This window comes from Simochromis diagramma, unplaced genomic scaffold (assembly GCF_900408965.1).
Source record: "Simochromis diagramma unplaced genomic scaffold, fSimDia1.1 OVJJ01000302.1, whole genome shotgun sequence".
NCBI lineage: Eukaryota > Metazoa > Chordata > Actinopteri > Cichliformes > Cichlidae > Simochromis > Simochromis diagramma.
Genome location: NW_024386792.1, coordinates 5,079,508 through 5,098,167, shown reverse-complemented (window position 1 = coordinate 5,098,167; position 18,660 = coordinate 5,079,508). Strand labels below are relative to the sequence as shown.

Genomic DNA, 18,660 nt, shown 5'->3' with positions numbered 1-18,660 from the left:
AATGCAACATTACATTTTAGGTCCTCTTCTGCTTTTATTATACATCTTAATATATTCACTACCGCTCTTATGTGGATGAAACACATAAAGAGCTTCTTTGATAGTCTGGATGATTCAAATCCTGAACGGCGAAACATTTCCTTAGACTAAATGATACCACAGCTGGCGAAGCATCCCAACTAAGGCACTTGGTCCTTTATCCACATATGTCCAAACAGTTGTTTAAAAATCTGGTGCAGTTGCATTTAATCATTAGTTATTATTAATCTCTGGCTCTCTTCAACAGCGTCTTCTGTCCTGTCTTCCTCCCCTCGCTCCCTGAGCCTGGTTCTGCCAGAGGTTTCCTGCTAAAATTGAGTTTTTCCGTCACACTGTTGCCAGGTGCTTGTTCATCCAGGGATCACCTGATTGTTGAGGTATTCCTCTGTGTTATTGTAGGGTCTTTAACCTACCTTTTTTTTTTTTTTTTAAAGTTTGTTTAGCTCAACAGTATATTACAGATTTTTTAACTTTATATTTTGCCTCACTACCAGTGTCATCCTCCCAAAAGCTTGCAACCCCCCAACGATGGACACTTTTAAATTAGCTCTAAAGATCTACCTCCTCTTCACTTGCTTTTATGTGTCTTGCTATGTGAGTTTAGTGTTTTGAAACTGGGTTTTGGAGCTCTTGAATGTAAATGCATTTGCCCAGAAAGCACTTTAGGTCAGTTGCAGTTGTTTTAAATATGCTATATAAATTAAATGAACATGCTGTGACTAGACAATAAGAAAAAGGACAAGTTTAGAGGTATTTTATCAGGGAAGAAAAACATTTTCAACTGCAATTACATTAACCTAAAAAGAATAAATTTGCAATATATTTGTATCCAAGTACTGGAAGAGCCTGTTGTGTTAATGAAAGGGTCCACCAGATTCAGCAGTAGGCAGGCAGTTTGCTGTTGAAGGTTCAGCAGCTATAAAAGGACTGCTAAAGAAACAGGCTGACTCAAAATGCCAGCTGCTGTTGCTATTTAATTGGTGATATTCAGCATTTCAGGCTGAGAATTTATTCAGACGACATCGCAACTCAGCCGCTGAACGATGGGAATGTGTTGAGACTGGTCCTCTAGTGGAAGTTAAACATCGGTCAGGCTTTGCTGCTACTGGACAAAAGTCAGCATGAGATGCAGCTTTGCTAGAACTGTCCGGCCAAAGGTCAAAGGGGTCGCGTACGCATTACAATTGCATTGATCTGTATGTGTGTACGTGTGTGTGTGGTTTCTATGCTGCACCTGAAACGTGCCAAATCTAGAAGATCACTGTTGTGCTTGTGCCTGTGAGTGCGTCAGTACAGGCATGTGTGATCACTGGTGCTACATCTGACCATTTATCTTAGTATTTACCTTTAGACTGGCATTTATAGTGTTTTTCTAATCCCACAAACCACTCAAACCAGCTTCTCAAAGAAAACTAACATGCTTTGCTGCTGTGCTAATATCTGCAAGTGGCATCTACATCTATGTGTCCGTCAGGGTTTTTTTTTATTTTTTATTATTATTTAGGAATGTATCTCTTTAATTAGCTGGGAAAAATACGAGTTAAAACCAGCTGCCTGAAATCTGAAAACAAATGTTCTGGTCTGACTGTACCATGGTGGTGGCAGAAGCCATGAGAACCACTCAGAAATTCCCTGATGGGAAAAAAAACAAACAAAAAACACTTCTACAGTTTAGATTTTTATCAGCTGTTCAGCTAAAACAGTATATGCACACTGTGCAGTCACAAGCCTGCTGTTTTAAGGTTAAGCTTTTAAAAATAGATAGAAAATGAATTACAGAGTGCGTAAATCGGATGTGGACCAGGTTGTCTATTTTCCCTTTTCTTTTTTTCCCTCATTTTCGTTTCAGAAGTGTTTTGTTTTTTGTTTTTTTAGCTGAAACAGTGTACTGGTATTTTATACCTATTCTAAAACGATAAGGCATTTTACTTCTTTAAACATTAAAACATGGTTAGTTTTGATAAACAGTCTTGGACTGCTGTGGACTTTAAACCATAACAAGAACCTCCGTGAGCAGCAGATGCAGGCTGCTTAGTCATCACAGCTCCGTAGATATTCAAAGTGAGCTCAACAATTCACGCTTGTAAACAGCGGCGCACAAATCAGTCCCCACTCAAGGTCCACTTTAGGGACGCACAGATTGTGAAATTGTTGCTCAGAACAATAATTTGGCTGATGACAGGGTTCTTTGTTTGTTTGTTTGCTTTTTTGTTCGGATTTTATTTATACCAGCTTCTGAGGCAGGATAGCAGAGAAATCTTGTGCTGAGTGAACGCGCTCTGAACATTCGCCCAGCACAAAATGAATGTGACACAACACTGGTAAATGTCATCCTATTTGTCTTTAGGCCCACTGCAGTCTAGACAGCTTAGTTACAAACCTCACCTGCTGGAAACATGCAGACCTCTTATATCATATAACTTAACTCTGTGATACTGACACATTAATGTACATTTACTGGAAAAAAAAAAAAAGAATCTGCAGGCGTCTTTTTTGTATGTGTATGTTTATAACATAGTGGGGCTTAACGACACAAAAAAGTTGGGATGCTGTGTAAAGTAAAGACAGAATGTAATGATTTATAAATCTAATAATCATTTTAAGGAGAAAAAAAAAATTAGGGCCATTCTGTATTTAATGGCAGCAATGTGTCTTAAAAGGAGAGCAACAAAAGGAAGAAAGCTAAAAAGCACCAGCTGGAGGAAGACTGCAGCTAATCAGGTTAATTGGCAACAGGTGAGTGACGTGGCTGGGCGCAAAAAGAGGAAGACTGAAGATCTCATCATCGACAGCGATTGCACGAATCTGGAGAAATCTCTGTGCGCAAGGCCCAAAATCAATATTCAGACAGCACTGCATTAAAAACAGATGAGCTCAGGAACACTTCACAGTGATTTCCATCCATAAATGCAGGTTAAAGCTCTACCACGCAGAAAAGAAGCTATATGTATTTAAATGTGAACATCAATGTTGAAAGGTATATTCAGGTTCTAGATTAACACGTGCTCTCCTCAAGATGAGGCTTTTCTTTCAGCTAATCTCTTGTATACTTCAACACGAAAATGAAAAATTGCACACTCCATTTATAACAAAAGCATGGCTTCATAACAGAAGAGTGTGGGAATGGCTGAACTGCAGTCCAGACCTTTGACCAGTATGTGTCTCATCATGAAACAAAAACAACACAGCAGATCCAGGAGTGTTGAGCAGCTGGAAGCCTCGATCGGACCTTCAGTCGCACAAAACTCCAGCAGCTGGTCTCGTCTGTTCCCAGATGTTTACAGGCTGCTGTTAAAAGAATCAGGGATGCTACACAGTAGTAAACAGGACCATTTCCCAACTTTATGAGTCATGCTGCTGCCATCAAATTCAAAATGACCATTTGATTTTCTCAAAGTCTGAGATCTGCAAATCATTGCATTCTGTTCTTACTTACATTTTACACAGCATCACTGCTTTTCTGGAATTGGGTTTCATCCACCCATCCATCCATGGATGGAATCATGTTTGTTCATATTTAAATCAATAGATTACAAACATACACATAAAGACATCTGCAGCTTCTCAGTTTTTTTTCCAGTGTATATGGGTTCTCCACATTTCAAGCAGATAAGGTTTCTAAACTAAAATCAAGACACTTCATACAGGGCAAACATGCCTGGGGTTTTCCCTCTGTAGAGTCTTTACACTAAAAAATATAGAAAAATAAAGTCTTGAGATGACTGCTGTTGCAAATTATCTTTAAAAATTTAATTGAGTCAGAATTGAATTTTGCAATAAAAGAGTCCTGCTTGTTGATTTAATATACCCAGAGAAAAGAAGAGGATAAATGACCTGGTTAAAACATCTGACTGTTGTCATATTAATGTTTTTACAGCTTTATCAGAGCTGTGAGGTACATTTGTGTCCTTTTCAACAGTAGATACCATTTTGCCCTAAAACTGATCAGGTAAATGAAGTATGATCAGAAAGCAGTAGGAAAAAGCAAACAGGGTTTTGTCCTTTTTTTTTTTAAACATTTTGCATGCTGTATTTGCCAAAATTACAACAGCAAGTTCAAGTATTTGATTAAATGGCATTTTCTCTGTCCGTATTTTAAAATAAATATAAAAGTCAAGATCCAAACTGCTACATGGCATCAGTTACTGAATTGGCTTACACGTTAACCGCAGCAAAACGGATCATTTCCACCAACTTTCCAGTCATTAAAAGAAATGATAGAAGAATTAAAAACAAATGCAGCTTAATGAGATGGCAGAACACAGCTGGGATCACGAAACAGTCATTCATTCATTTCGCTCTCATTCATGCACACATATCACATCTGTCTGCTGAACTTAAACACAGTCATTTCGCTTACAGTAGTTTTAATGTTGGATGAAAAAGAAAACAAAAACAATCAACAAGCATAGAAAATAAACGCAGCGTTATCTCACAATCACACGGGATGTCTGGTGTCCGCCACAACTTTCAAGCAACACACGCACAGCCACGTCATTCGGTCGACGCGGCACAAACATCCTTTTATCCGTCAGCTTAAAAAAAAAAAAAAAAAAAAAAAGCGAAAAAATTTCAATGAGCTTGCATAGGGAAGCGTACAAAAGAAATGAGGCAAGGGGGGGGGGTGGTAAAAAGGTGCAGAGAGTTTTAAAAGTATGTACACGAGCAAAGAGATGTGCACCCTGTGTAGAGTCGACAAAACGACAAACTGAAGATAACCAAAAAAAAAAGGAAAACAACATAAAATCGAGGCTTGACGGGCCTCTGTGCAGTGAGCGCGTGGGGCTCGTTAGAGGAAAACCGGTGAGCCGGGGCCTTACGAAGACTGCAGCAGTTTTAAAAACGGGGTTAAGTAGGTTGGTACACCTGTGCGCGTCTACCCCCGTGAGGAGGTGAGGGTGACTCTGCAATTGGAGAAAGTCTTAAAGTGAGCTCTGACTCTGGGAGTTCTTGATGTTCTTAATCTCCAGCTCCAGCTGTTTGATGCGTACGTCCCTCTGGTTGAGGAGCTCCCTCAGCCGCCTGATTTCCTCCTGCTGCTTGTGGAACTTCAACCGCAGCTGTGGACAAACACACGCACGGGATAAGGAGTTAAATCACGGCTCTTGTGCCCACTGGAGACTCGGGGAACACGTCTGCCTCACTTTTAGGCTACAGGCTCAGTTAAACGTCTCTACTGCAAACTGCTGCCGTCAAGGTAAAACAAGCCTCGAGTGGAGAAAAACAATAACTAGTGACACATTCACAGTAAGTGGGGTTTTAACGCTGCGGGCGTGCAGTTTTCCACCTGTTTTTACCCCATCTTTATAATCAAAGATGTAACAGAAACCTGCTGAATCTGAATTTTATCAGTGCATCGTATTTCAAGATGGTACTTCAGTAAAAGCTTCTTTTAAATTTCACACCCGATGCCCTTCCTGATGCAAACTCCAAACGGATTAGTGCCTCCTCTTGTGATCTTGTGATAAGTAAATGTACTTAATATTTTCCACCACTCATTACTCATGATGGATTTAGTTTGTTGTGCCTCTTTGGCCTCACGTTAAAGCAGTCTGAACCTTCTGAGTGCCACGGCTTCTTCAGGTTTCCTAAAAGTAACTGCACAGGACCTAAAAACAGCTCAGTGTCTTTAGCGTACTTTCAGAATTTCTCCTCATTTGTGTATATATCTGTTTACTTGTAACAGTTTATCTTTTTCCAATGACAACCTTAACTGAAGAATATCCTGGGACATGTACTCGACTTTCAGCGGATAAGTAACAAGTAGGACGCATTTCTATATTTCGAGTCCATTGTATAGAATAACTGACTAGGATGCAACTAAATATAGCTCATATTGCTTTTACATCTGCCTTTGTGTGTGTGTGTGAAAAAGCAAAACCATCCAGCACCTCATTCTCTGTTCTGGGAGGAGAGCAAAGCGTGGCATCTTCTCCGTTGGTGACGGGTGTCTGAATCCTGTCATCCACTGTGTGGCTGCTGTCCTCTTTGCTTTCTTTGGCTTCCAGTTGGTCCTGAATGTAAGCGAGCTGTAGCATGCACGGTCTGCCCTGAGACCTGCGAGTGTCTAGCGAGTTTTCCAGTGAGTTGCCCACTGCCTTCATGTCTGAGAAGGACTCTGCTATTTGACTTCCTGGCTTCAAAGACATTAGCAATGGACCTAGGAAACAAAGGATGCTGATCAGGGATTTAAACACTCATTAGACAAGCTAAAAGACTATTGAAAGGATATTTCATTTACCCACATACAGGTGAAGCACCGGAACATCAAAGGTGACAAATAAATGCAATTTCAGAGGCTACTGGACACAAACAGATCTCACGCACAATCTTTCTTTACTTCTAACCTTTGTCCATGCCACCGAGCCACTCCTCTGCAGTCAGAGCAGGCCTGTTTCCAGCCGTCATTGGATAGAGGTCCTCTTGGTACGACTCCGACTGGAGACACGTGCACGGCAGATTCAGAAAAACATTCAACATTAGGTCTGTGAAATGTGTTCAATTTGGATGTTTGTTTTACTTTGTGCAGTGGTGTCTGCCATTTTTTTGCAACACTTACCCTGCGGGGTACAATCATAGAAAGAGGCTCGATGCGACTCTTGATTGTCACCAGTTTGTAGAACCTGAAGATTTCACAGGAGCTCACATCGAGGCCTCGCTTCGGCATCACACCTGCAGGTTAACACACAGACGCACACAGATTGTATTCATTCTATTTTCAGCATCAATATTAGTCAAGGTAAGATGTACTGTATTTATATGGGGACTCAAATCTTATTTTTTAAAAACACACTTTCCTTCGTCACCAGGAAATTCACCTGGAGGCAGAGCAGCAGGCAGTTAAAGGTTAACCTGTATCAGAGTAACTTTATAAAGCAGAGCCACTACAAGTCCAATTCACTAAGTGCTTTGGGAATTTATAATATACATTTTAACCACAACAAACAGGTGAAATAACAAATCTAACAAGTGCACATGTGACTTTTTTGCTGCCTGTACACCTGACCTGAGCCACAACCCCTTCGATCAGCTGTTTTGGCTATGCAAATATTGGAGGCTTATTTGCACAGCAAATTTGCTTAAAGGTGCACAGTGTCATCACAGTAGGCGGAGTTTCCAAACAGGGTTCAACTGTCACGTCTTTTATTAACACTCACTTTAGGAAATAATGTGTCGGTGACATTAATAAAGTTTAAAATTGAGCGCGTGTTTATGTGCGTGTGTTCCTTACCCAGTCCTTTCTGAGGTAGTTGTGAGCGGTACTCTGTTAAGAAGTGAATGTATGGTTTTTCTGTGCTGATCTCATAGTACCTGATATTTCCATCACCCTAAAAAGATAAAAAGCGTAAGTCTCTGTAACAGTAATAAAGAATATTTTCTGTATGAAGCTTTTAATATGATTGTTATGATTTGTTTTGTTTTTTTGTTTTTTTTAACATGTTTCAGAGTCCCACCTTCCCAGCAAGGTAGAGCATGTGTGTGTCGGGGTCGTAGAAAGGAAAAATGACCCCCGACGAACCGTCCAGGTTGTCTTCCAACAAAGGCGCGGACAGATCATCCTACAAACACACACGAGGATCAAAAACGTGTTAAAACACAAGACCTAAGCGGCGCTGATGTAAACAACATACAGAAAATATCAAAACACTGATTGAAATCCAATGCTCCCTAAGAAGCACTCTGCAGCGGCGAATTAAAAACACTGAGCGCTCAATCCCTAATCCGAGCTTTGCCTTAATCCTCCACCCACGATACGCTCTAAATCATCACAACACGCCGGCCTGGCACACCAACTATTACTACTACTAGACTACTATGTGTGATGAGACTGGGTGATGACATAATCGCGATGTGACAAATAACTTTGGCTCCACTTGAACACGGGAATCAGTGAGCTGCTCAGGTAAACGTGCAGGGTTGCTGAACTGGTGCATTTCATCCACTAGGTGGCAGAGTTGCACTTGTGACAGGCTCGAGAGGTGTTTGGTAGTGAAGGAAGTATTCTGAGATATCATTAATACAACAACTCTGACTTTACAAGAAAAAGAAATCCTCAGATGTTGTCAGAAAAACGCTACAAAAAAGGTTTCCTTGTGCAAAAAAGGTCAGAACATGAACCTGGCTGCACATCAGATAATTTCACAGGTAAGAAAACTTTATCTCAAAGCTCAGGGGTTTAAATGATGTAGGCCAGGAAATGAAGCTGCCCAAAGTCATGACCTCTCCAATGGTGACGTAATATGCTGACCATTACTTCACTCGTGTTACTATTAATACTCTGTAAGCTTAGATTTCACTTATTTGTGGCCCTTCTGTTGTTGCCAATTTCCCGATTTCTCCTCCTCCTGCAGTCCTGCTAAATTCCCTGGATATAAGTGTTCAATATATTAAACTTAGTACAAATTATTCACACCAGCCTGACTATTTTTTAGCCAAGACCGCCCCCAAGGAACAGGAGCTGAGCTCACAATTACAATTGTTTACACGAATGCTTGTGCTGCGATATTTATTATCCAGAGTCTGTCCTGTCTTTGCAAATCCTCGTCAGAATGATCCTAATTTGATCAGAAATATCTACAAGTTTAACAAGTAATCGATGTGAGGAGTGTCGACTGACAAAAAAAACAAAAAACAAACACCCCCACCAGACATTTGCTGACATTAATGCTTTTCTTCATCAATTAGCTATTTCAATTAATATTCTATTAGTAATCATGTGTTCAATGTAAATAAACACGTGTGTGAGATCTCAAAAATGCCATTTTTACTATGAACATTTCTCTTTTTTCTCAACCTTTTGCTTTGCTACAAAAAACACAAAAGCTTTTTGTAAAATTGTGATATTTTGTTGCAAATGTCTTGCCGCATTGCTCTGTAACGTCTCTCACCTGATCCCACAGTGCTATCTGCCGATCATTGTAGCGCGACGTTCCCGACGTGAGAAGCATCTTGGTGTTTCCCAGGATCAGCACTTTACTGGCTCTGTGCGTCTTGCAGCTGCTTTCCTGCAAACGTGACACAGTACACATGACGTGCAGCATTAATCAATGAACCCTGATGAACATTTATGCCACTTATAAGTCATATAAAGAGGTTTGTGTTAAACCACTGGGATGTAATATGTGTAGGAGTTCCCTGACTGGGCAAAGGAAGCAAGAAAAGACTGATGAACAGTTTGTGAATCACTAGCTGGTGACCCGGTGGGCTGTGGGGCTACTCTGTTATCCAGGCCAGGCCAGAGGTATGAATTCTGGCCGTGTGGTGCTGGATGAGTGCCTGGGTGCCCACGCAGGGAGCGGAGGGGGCAGTAACAAGCAGGGAACTCCCACTTATGTAATATTTGCTGTGATGCTACTGTGGACCAAACGCAGGCTTACAGTTCAATAACTTTCTTTTACAAATGAGAGCCAGTTTAGACAGATTGTCACATGGACTTTACGCTGGTCTGAACTGTTAAACGATACCATTTGCAGCTTCTGACTGAGGTAATTAAGCTTAAGTCTGAGTCTTCCACCTAAAATCAAAGTGTTTAAATTCACTTGCTGTTTTTCCCCCATTACAAAAAAAGGGAAGATAAGAGAAGTGCACACGTGCACACAGCAGTACCCGCAGCAGCGTTCCAGAGCGCGACTCCATCAGGCGGACTTTCCTGTCCTTGCAGGCGGTAGCAAGAAGACTTCCATCTGTATTGAAAGACATGGACAAGACAACATCTGGGTGGTGACTGATGGTCCGCACGGGATTCTTTATCACCGGCTCCGGACAGTCCAGGTTCCAGATCATTATCTGGAGGCGGAGAAACACACAGAGATCAACGCAGGTGGTTAGGCCAAGAAGTCAGACACATTAAAGGGTGGAAAGTAATTGGTGGTGTGCTACAAGTAAACCACTTTGTATCAAAAAACAACGATGCACTGACATCACGACATACGATTAAGCCGCTCAGAGGGCTGAGTAATTACAGAGAGTGGTACATAACGGTTGTGCGAATGGACATAACAGTGCTTACTTTGCTTATCTCAAAGGAATTTGTGCTATTGCACTCAGCTGTGTGGATGAAAAGAGGCAGAATTGTTTAAACATGGGAGGCCAGCATGTGTGCAAATACAGGCAGTAACTGGAGCACGTATCTCTGGAGTTAAGACATCGCACCTACGGCACAAAACGATCTGAATACCTAGGCTAACAAACAAAGTGCTCGTGATGCTGTGTAATGCAATATCTGAAATCTTTACAGGTCAGTTCAGTGTGAACTGCAGGGCTGCACTGTGACAGATAAGTGCTCTCGGTTTAGGTCACAGTGCTTTCGGAGTTTATGCCTCGTTATCTTATTGTCTATAAATGACTCCAGGCTTGTGTAAGAGGTGGTGTGTGTGTGTGTGTGTGTGTGTGTGTGTGTGTGTGTGTGTGTGTGTGTGTGTGTGTGTGTGTGTTACCTGGTAGTCATAGGCAGTACTGAAGAGGATGTTGTTAGCAGTTGGGTGCCACTCGATGAGGCCCACTCTGCGACTGTGACCCTGGAGCTCCTTCCACGGTACTGTAATGTTTTTATACACACCATGAGGAGGGATTTCCCACACTTTAACCTACAAACACACACAAAGAGGACCAAATTGACGAAGATCCGAGCCAGAAACAAACCATCTCTTTCTCAATCCACAAAGAACAGCCAACAGAGAAAGACATTTAAAAGAAATAGCCTGAAACTAGGTTTTTTTCCTCTCTCTCTACAGTGATTTGTTCTGAGCATCTGCCAGGTCAGAGCTGAGGAATGTGAGGAATGACTTCTAGCTCCTTTCTGAAGGCTATAAAATGATCTCCCTGCTGCAACATGCTCAAATCCCATGAAAATGACAACACGTCAGTAAACCGCACTGAAAATGGACTCTGTGTGCGTTCCGGTGTACAAACCGTGGCGTCCTCGGAGCAGGAGGCGATGCAGCAGTCGTTGAAGGGATTCCATTTGATGTCTAACACGTTGCCCCTGTGGCCCGACACTCGAGGTTGCTGAGGGTCCACTTTACCCGTCTGGCAAAATTTAAAACACAAAACATGGACATTAGGGAAAATCACAATATTTTTCCTCTTGGAAACAAAAGTGAAACCACTAATCAGCTGCTCGCTACACTGTGGAATGAGAAATCCTTCTCCTCACATATCCTGTTATGAATAATCGGGCCCCATCTTATCTCACAGACGGACGGACGCCCTCTCTACTTTTAAAGCTTACAGTTAGGGCTGATTCAGGTGACCTTGAACTTTAGTTATGCTAAAATAGGCCTGGGCTGCTGAGGCCTCCCATGATGCCCTGTGTGTTCCTTGTTCACTCACCTTTTTTTCACCCTTATTTGTTTATACACCACTTTGCATTTAATCATTAGTTATCATTAATCTCTCTGCGTGTCTTTTGTCCCATCTTTCTCTCCACACCCCCAACTGCTCATGACAGATGGCTGCAACTCCCTGAGCCAGGTTCTGCTGGAGGTTTCTTCCTGTAAAAGGGGAGTTTTTCTTTCCCATGGTCACCAACTGCTTGCTCATAGGGAGATGTCTGATAGTTGGGGTTTCCTTTCTACTTTTGTAGGTTCTTTACTTTATAATATACAGCATCTTAAACACACACACACGTAACCTGATGTGCACTTCCTGAGAAATAATATAGGTCGGGTTGACGCAGCCCACAGTGACTTGAATGGCATGGAAAGTCGTAGTGTAGGGTTAAGAGGAGTTCCCGGTTAAGTTAGGATGCAGATTTCCCACAGAGGTCTAAATCAAGCTTTATCCTTTATCTACAGTAACTGGCATGTAGTGACCATAACCCGAGCTGCACAGAACCAACATATAGGGGAAGGAAAGAGACGAAAAACAAAAAAGGCAGCCTATTTAAAAACATGCAAAATAACAATTTTGCACTATACTGTACATTAAAACAAACTGTGCCAGCAGTCCCCTGAAGTGCCCTTGAAGGTTATGTTCGTAAAAATCACAGAACTGGTGTCTGTAATTTCAGAGTTTTTTTGTAGCTCAATCCAAGAAGTCGAGCTGCCCACATAAAAAGCAGTTTCCTTGACCTCTGTGCAGCCTTGTTACAGAGTTTGGAGAGCTCAGACTGCCTCTATATACTTCTAACAGCTGAACTTTTTCTTTTGGCCAATTGTGGGCAGCGATATAACCTATCGACGTTAAACTGAGTGAATGTATGATAGAATAACATTAGCATTCACCTGGAGTTGTATTTGTCGTCAGCCAGTGAATTCAACTGTTTTTGTTTGGGGGGGATTTTCTCTACCAACTCCTCTGGGAAAATATCGGGATTTAGCTGCTAAGTGATGCTAAATAGTTAAAACCTAAAACTGATGAGAAATGAGAACAAAACACGAACAACAAAAGCCCAGACAGGCACTAAAAGACGTAGACTTTTGCTCTAATCTGAGTGAAACTGCAGATTTGGCGTTAATATCTGCAGGTCTGCCTGTATAAACTTCTTCTTATGCACTGAGTGAATTTGGTGCTTATAAGTATTCCATCTATTTAGTCACAGCTCATCATAAACAGACTCATAATGGACAATTTAAAAAAAAGAAAAAGAAAAAAGAAATCAAACCAGGAGAGCCAACATTTCAGTCTGAGATGCTGCTGCATTATGCAGCTAAGTAATCTGTAATGTAGCAACTCCACACCAGATTTTTCTTTTTCCCTTTACTTTGAGACTTGTATCTTGTGGCTACAACCACACTCGAGTGACATCCCTTGAGGACGTTTATGAGAGCTGCCTCTGCAACCACCAAAGGTAAGTGAAAATTCCATCTAAACACGACGTGCTGACATGTGCAGGTTAGGGCAGGTATTTTCATTCAAGAAAAAAGCCAACTCTACATGACAACATGACAACTAACTACTCAGACTGAAGGTGGAATTACACTAACTGTTTTTAACAGACGCACACACACCCAATGATACTCGTACAACGCGGAAGATTTTCCGCCTCAACAAGCCGGCTAATTGTTCCATTCGTATAAGCCGAAGCTCCTTTAAACTGACATTCCTGCTCAATAATCTAGCCTGTAGGTGCGTAAGGTGTGTTTGAAACAAGAAAATGACGTAACCATTATTTAAACTTCCAGCGAGCCCAACGCATGCACGCAAAAAAGTATTACATCTGCTCCTGTTTTTATATGCATTAACTACTTTCTTCACAGAACAACAGCTCATCTGTAACAGGCAGAGGTGGGATGTGGAGGCGATTGAGGGGAGGGAGTGCTGAAATTTCACATCCTTTGAATAGTGAAACGGAGGGGAAGAGAGGGGTCAGAACGTGAGTTATGTCATTCCTAAGCTCCTATGCAACTCTTACCCATGCCAGGAGGATGGTGATAACTCAAACAGAGAGGCAAAGTAAAGAGAGGTGTGGAGCTTGATGAATCCCTCTGGACTGGAGATGTACAGAGAGACAGAGGATCTGTTTAGAACGTGAGGGCCGACTTTTATTTGGTCTGCTGTTGTGGCTGACATCAGCAGTGGATGTCATAACACGCATAAATCATGTGTGAAAGAGTGAAGGGGGAATGAGACAGACTAATGATGTGATATTTAGGTTGTAGCACATGAGCAGCCAGGGTTGTACTTTATTTAGAGATTCTTCAGGCTGTGTTAATGCTGAGCTATTTATAATCAGACCCAGGTGTGTATATCCATGCAGGGAGAACAAAAAAGAAGAAAGAGATGGTGAACAATTAGCAGAGACAATTCTGCCCTCCAAAACGTTCACTTTATCTGAGGTTAGAAGAAAAATGCTGAGAAGCAAGAGCTTTTTGGCTGATCTTTGCTCAAACATGTGCGAAATCTTTAGCGTGGTGAAAGTTCAGAAGGGCCATTTTGTTTTTGAATATATCTGTGAAACCAGAAAAGGAACAATCACGCGAATCCATTTTGAATATCACTACAGTCTATAGTGCTCTCAGAACAGTTTTTTCAATAAATTTGGATAATGCAACCCTTGTGCTCTCTTGGGAAACAAGTTAAAGGTTGAAGAAATTGATTTAAAAAAAATAAATGCAGACATCTGGGAAACCTTTTTAAAACTGCCTAAAAAATGAAGAAAAAGAAAGCGATGGAAAAATTGTTTGATTTTTTTGTGTGGAAATCCTAATTTATTTGATAAGGCCTCAATCACGCATGCCGGCGATCTCCTAGCAACCACCGGTTGCTAAAAAAAGAACTGTGCTTTCCTCAACTGGCTGCTGAGTGGTTGCTGAAGGTCACGTGCTGTTGCTAGGTGGCATTGGTCACAAAGAAAGTGCTGCACGAATTCCTTTAGTTACTAGCGTATTCCCACAGTCGCCTGTAGTTTGTATAGAAGACGCAGACTCGTCTGCAAACACTCTTCAACTACTCACCAAGCGGTAGTGAAACTGTGAAAATGTAACACAAACAGGAAATGCAGACCATGTCAAGTACCCTCTTTGTGACTGATCTCACCCAGCAACCACTTGCAAACCAGTTGGGGAATACACATTTTTCCCCTAGCATTTGTTGCTTGCCAGGAGGGCCCTGACCTGTCTGTAGATCTGCATGTCTGAGGCCTTAGATATTAACAGCAATGTGACATGATGCTAAGGAAACAACTAATGCTCATACAGTTAATCCAGTGTCTTCTTTATTCTAATAACTGAGATCATGTTTGTTTGCTTTTGCCTTCAATTTATCAACAGTAAGAGATGAAGCTGTCTATGCCATTGCTAGTCAAAAGAAGCAATTTTTAAGAACCACATTAAAGTGAACTTTTTCACTTTATCTTCTGAGAAATGTGACAAGTTAAGAGACAGCATTTCTGCAGACCAACTACCTGTACACCTAAAATCTCTTCCATAATGTCACAACTTTTTGCTCACTGGTTTTTGTTTAATATATGGACTTCATCTATAACCCAGCCAAAAAACCCTCAGATTTGCTGAGATGTTTCATTGGGACAACAGCTGCCACTTAAATACTGTGTGTCTGCTTTATTTCTGAGTCATTCCTAACTTTGAGGAGTCAGAGGTGCTCAGTTTATGTCTTTTGTCTGACTGGAACAACACAAGTGGGAAAAAAATGGCACCTTATTCTTGTGTCTTCTCTGCATTATGAGGTAAATGCTGACATACTGCTCATGTCATGGCTCATGCCTGTGAACCTGATGCGAGGTACAGATACTCACATGATGGACAGACAGGACCAAGAAGGCCCCTCCTCCAGCACACTCAGTGATGACAGCCAGGAAACGTGGGTTGATCGCACAGAAGCTGTTGTCCTGCACACTGCGTGTGATTGGCACGCCATCAAAGCAGTTCTCCTTGGTGGCGGCCTTACCAAACACGTGGCGGAACTTGGAGCTGCGGTACTGAGGACGCCATGTCATCTGAGGGAAGGGCGAGGAGAAGAGAGGTCAGCCAAGGAGAGCCATCCATCGCACAGTTATGAAGACAGAGGATTTTATAGGCACTAAGCCTCCTGGTCCACGAGCACAGGAGGGTATTATTTAATGGTAGATGTAATAAGACAGGGAAACTGATAACAAAACTAACACTCGCTGCTCCATAAGAAGTACAAAATTAAAAAAAAACTCTTAGAGCGTTCGCCTTATCTCGTGCTTTGTGACACAGACCTTTCAGATCAAAGCAGCGATGGCTTCACTGGTAAACCATAAAACAATAAAAGCAGCACAGATTTTATTTCAGTATCAGAGGTGGTCAGCCACGTCTCAGATAAAAAGCATGACACAAAAACCAGCGTGTTAAAGTATAAACAATAAAATAAAAACATGTTCTGCAGGGTTACTGCAGCATCTATGGACCATCAAACAAACAGTAAAAGGGGGGTTAACTTAATTAAGGAATGACACCATATGCATCATGGCAGACGGATGTATGAAGGGTTGCTCTTTAACCAAAATGTAGTTCTCAAACTCACTGACAGAAAGTGTACACTAAACATCATCCAAAGGAATTAAAAACCGCTTTGAAGGTAGAAAAAATTATTTTCTGTTGTAAACAACAAAAATTTTTACCTTAAATATCTGCTAATGACTTTTTTCTAACTTATGTGGGCCACTTTGCCCCTATTTAATATGAACTAGGTGCACATAGGTAGGAAAAGTGGGGTTAAGATCAATAACATGAGCAAAGAGACAAGTCCACCAGGGAAGTCTGCTGTCTACAGTCCATGTAAGTATGCACCATCAGCTCTATCTATTCCAAAATATGTGCACTGACTTTATCACGTCCCAGGTCCCAGTCACGCAAGCCTACAGACTCGTTAACAACCAGTCGCTAGTGTAAAATGTGTATTCCCCGAATGGTTACAGTGGTTGGTGGCAATCATTGTTAAATCCATTGCTAAAACACTAAAACTCAAACAGGCCTATAGACCAGTCAGTGACCCCTTCACTCAACCACCAGTCACTATGGAAAAGTGTATACTCCTGGATCTATTGGGGAGTGGTGGCTCGAATTTGCTTGTGTGAAAATCACTGCACCAAAAACCTCCTTTTGTCACTACCAGGTTACCAGGTTGCTAGTAGTTTGCATGGAAAAGAACAACTTGCAAATTACTCAGAGTGGTAGTGAAATGGAGACAGTTTCCCTTCAAGAAAAAGCTGCACCTTTACCACTACAGCAGTAATGCACAAAGAGGTCAAACCATCTCTTTTTCCGGTTAGTATCACATTTTTTCAACTTTTACTGCTGCTTGCAGAGTAATGAGAGTATCTATTGGTGACCGTGGTATCCTGCCAGCAACTAAAGCGATCACATGGTGGTTTTGGATCAGAACCCTCTATGCAACGAGGTAGCATGTTACTGTACTAAATTTAGTAATTATATTAATTACTATTACATTGTTACTTTCAAGGAATACCCATGTTTCCCTAGCGACCAGCAGTTACCGGGTAGATCACTGATTGGACTTGTGGCCTGTGCGACTGAGGCCTTAACGTAAAATGTCAAGTAGGACAAAGAGGGAAAATACTCAGGTCAACCTCAGGACACAAGCTGTCTCAAGCCAAAAGTGCATAACTTGTGGCGTTCCACAGGGTAGTATTTTAGTCCCATTTTTTATTACATTACGTGTTAATGATGTAGGTTTTGCTTGTTTTTATATGCCAATTATTCAGCGTTTCTTTTCCAAGGAGACTGTGGTTAAACAATTTCTGAGCAAACCGCCCGGCAGTAACTGGTAGATAACTTCTCACTTCATTTGGGAATAGGCTACAGTGCTTGGGTTCCATGTAATAAGTCAGCACAACGTATTAAATAATGATGTAATGAAACAAGTCCACAAACAGACACATCATCATTTTATTGTTTTTTGGCCATTTAAGGTCGGCGTACTTCTAGCGAGCATCCAAACTACCATATAAAAACAGTATGTAGTGCGTTGACAGTGAGTTGCTCTCCATGTTAGTACTTCAAAGCATCCAAGAAAGAGTTACATCTAAAAATGGATAAAGACACCACTGAGCTACTGAACATGAACGAAATGTATCAAGGTAGAAAATGTGAGCATCTTTGATCTATTTTAAGCATATCTGGTTTTATTTTTAGGCTTATAAAGCTAGTTATGAAAGGCTAACTTGAAGTGTGACAATCTACCTACTGGAAATGGTTGGGAGAACATTTTCACTTTTGTTCCATATGAGCTCATCTGTGTATATGTTGTGAACGACAATATCCGCAGTAAAGATTTTAATTGTATTTTGTATTTGTATCACATACAGATGCTTTTTCCTAACCAGTGTCATCAAAATGTATTACAGCTCTCAATAAAGTCTACTACACTTAATGTATAAGGAGTGAAAAACCTGCAATACTTCCCCAATCCGGACTCTTTTTAGCCGCTTCCCCTTAAGCCAGTCGATGCATATGTCATTATTGTGAGAGATAAGTGGCTCTGCTCCACTGGGACGAGGTCTGGCCAGCCAGCATGTCTGCTCTGCTGCTCTGGCTGGCTTTCCGCCTGCCTGCTGCATGGTCATTACTTATGAATTAGGGGTGGAGGCGGCTGATGGACAAGAACGCAAAAATGGATTCAACCAACAAAGTATAGTAAATGGAGAGAGCGATTAGAGGGCTACAGGAACATCGAAGAACAAGAACAGTAGGAGGTGGAGGTATAAACCCATTACTGGTTTGTGTTTTCCTACAAATCGCACCTACAGCAAATCTTGTCACTGAAAACAGTGACATCATGCTCCTGTTTTATGTGGACTGCCCTCTGGTTTTTCACATGATGGCTAAATAAATACATGGTGAGCATGATGCAGGTGTGGCTGGAAAGAGGCGAGGAAGGATTTAGACCAACAGAAAAAAAAAAAAAAAAAAAAGTCAGGTTTAGAGAAAGCAAAAAGAAAGGAAAGAAGAATGCTACAGAGGTGTGGAGCATGACTTCATGGCTCAGTTTACCCTTCCACCTCTCACCTCCTAGCCCGAGGCCGTCACAGAGAGCCTCGTACTGCCACACGGGAACCTGAGAAGGATTTAAACTACTCAGGTGTTTAAGACTCTGATTGCCACTCAGGCGTTCATCAGTCACATCCATGACTGCGATTACCACAGTTACCTTGTCAGCAATTGCTGCAATAACAAA

At 41.5% G+C, this 18,660-nt stretch overlaps 1 protein-coding gene across 1 annotated transcript; it reads right to left on the bottom strand.

The window, feature by feature from the left end:
* Nucleotides 1–1,509: 1,509 nt before the first annotated feature.
* LOC120728792 (coronin-2A-like) lies at nt 1,510–15,553 on the bottom strand. The gene is made up of 11 exons (XM_040023957.1): nt 15,236–15,553; nt 10,951–11,067; nt 10,476–10,625; nt 9,646–9,825; nt 8,928–9,044; nt 7,494–7,598; nt 7,271–7,367; nt 6,599–6,711; nt 6,387–6,477; nt 5,931–6,199; nt 1,510–5,099 (listed from the first exon to the last, which is right to left on the bottom strand). Exons 1-11 carry the CDS (start codon nt 15,434–15,436, stop codon nt 4,962–4,964), a joined length of 1,578 nt encoding a protein of 525 aa, XP_039879891.1. The 5' UTR covers nt 15,437–15,553; the 3' UTR covers nt 1,510–4,961.
* Between the last annotated feature and the right edge of the window lie 3,107 nt (nt 15,554–18,660).

What these genes read in the sequence shown, in the direction of transcription:
- LOC120728792 (XM_040023957.1), bottom strand. Translation starts at nt 15,436, where the DNA reads ATGACATGGCGTCCTCAGTACCGCAGCTCCAAGTTCCGCCACGTGTTT. An exon ending in TGGTCCTGTCTGTCCATCAT is followed by an intron (nt 11,068 to 15,235) that starts GTGAGTATCTGT and finishes AAATTTTGCCAG; the next exon opens with ACGGGTAAAGTGGACCCTCA. An exon ending in GTACTGCCTATGACTACCAG is followed by an intron (nt 9,826 to 10,475) that starts GTAACACACACA and finishes CTCCGCCTCCAG; the next exon opens with ATAATGATCTGGAACCTGGA.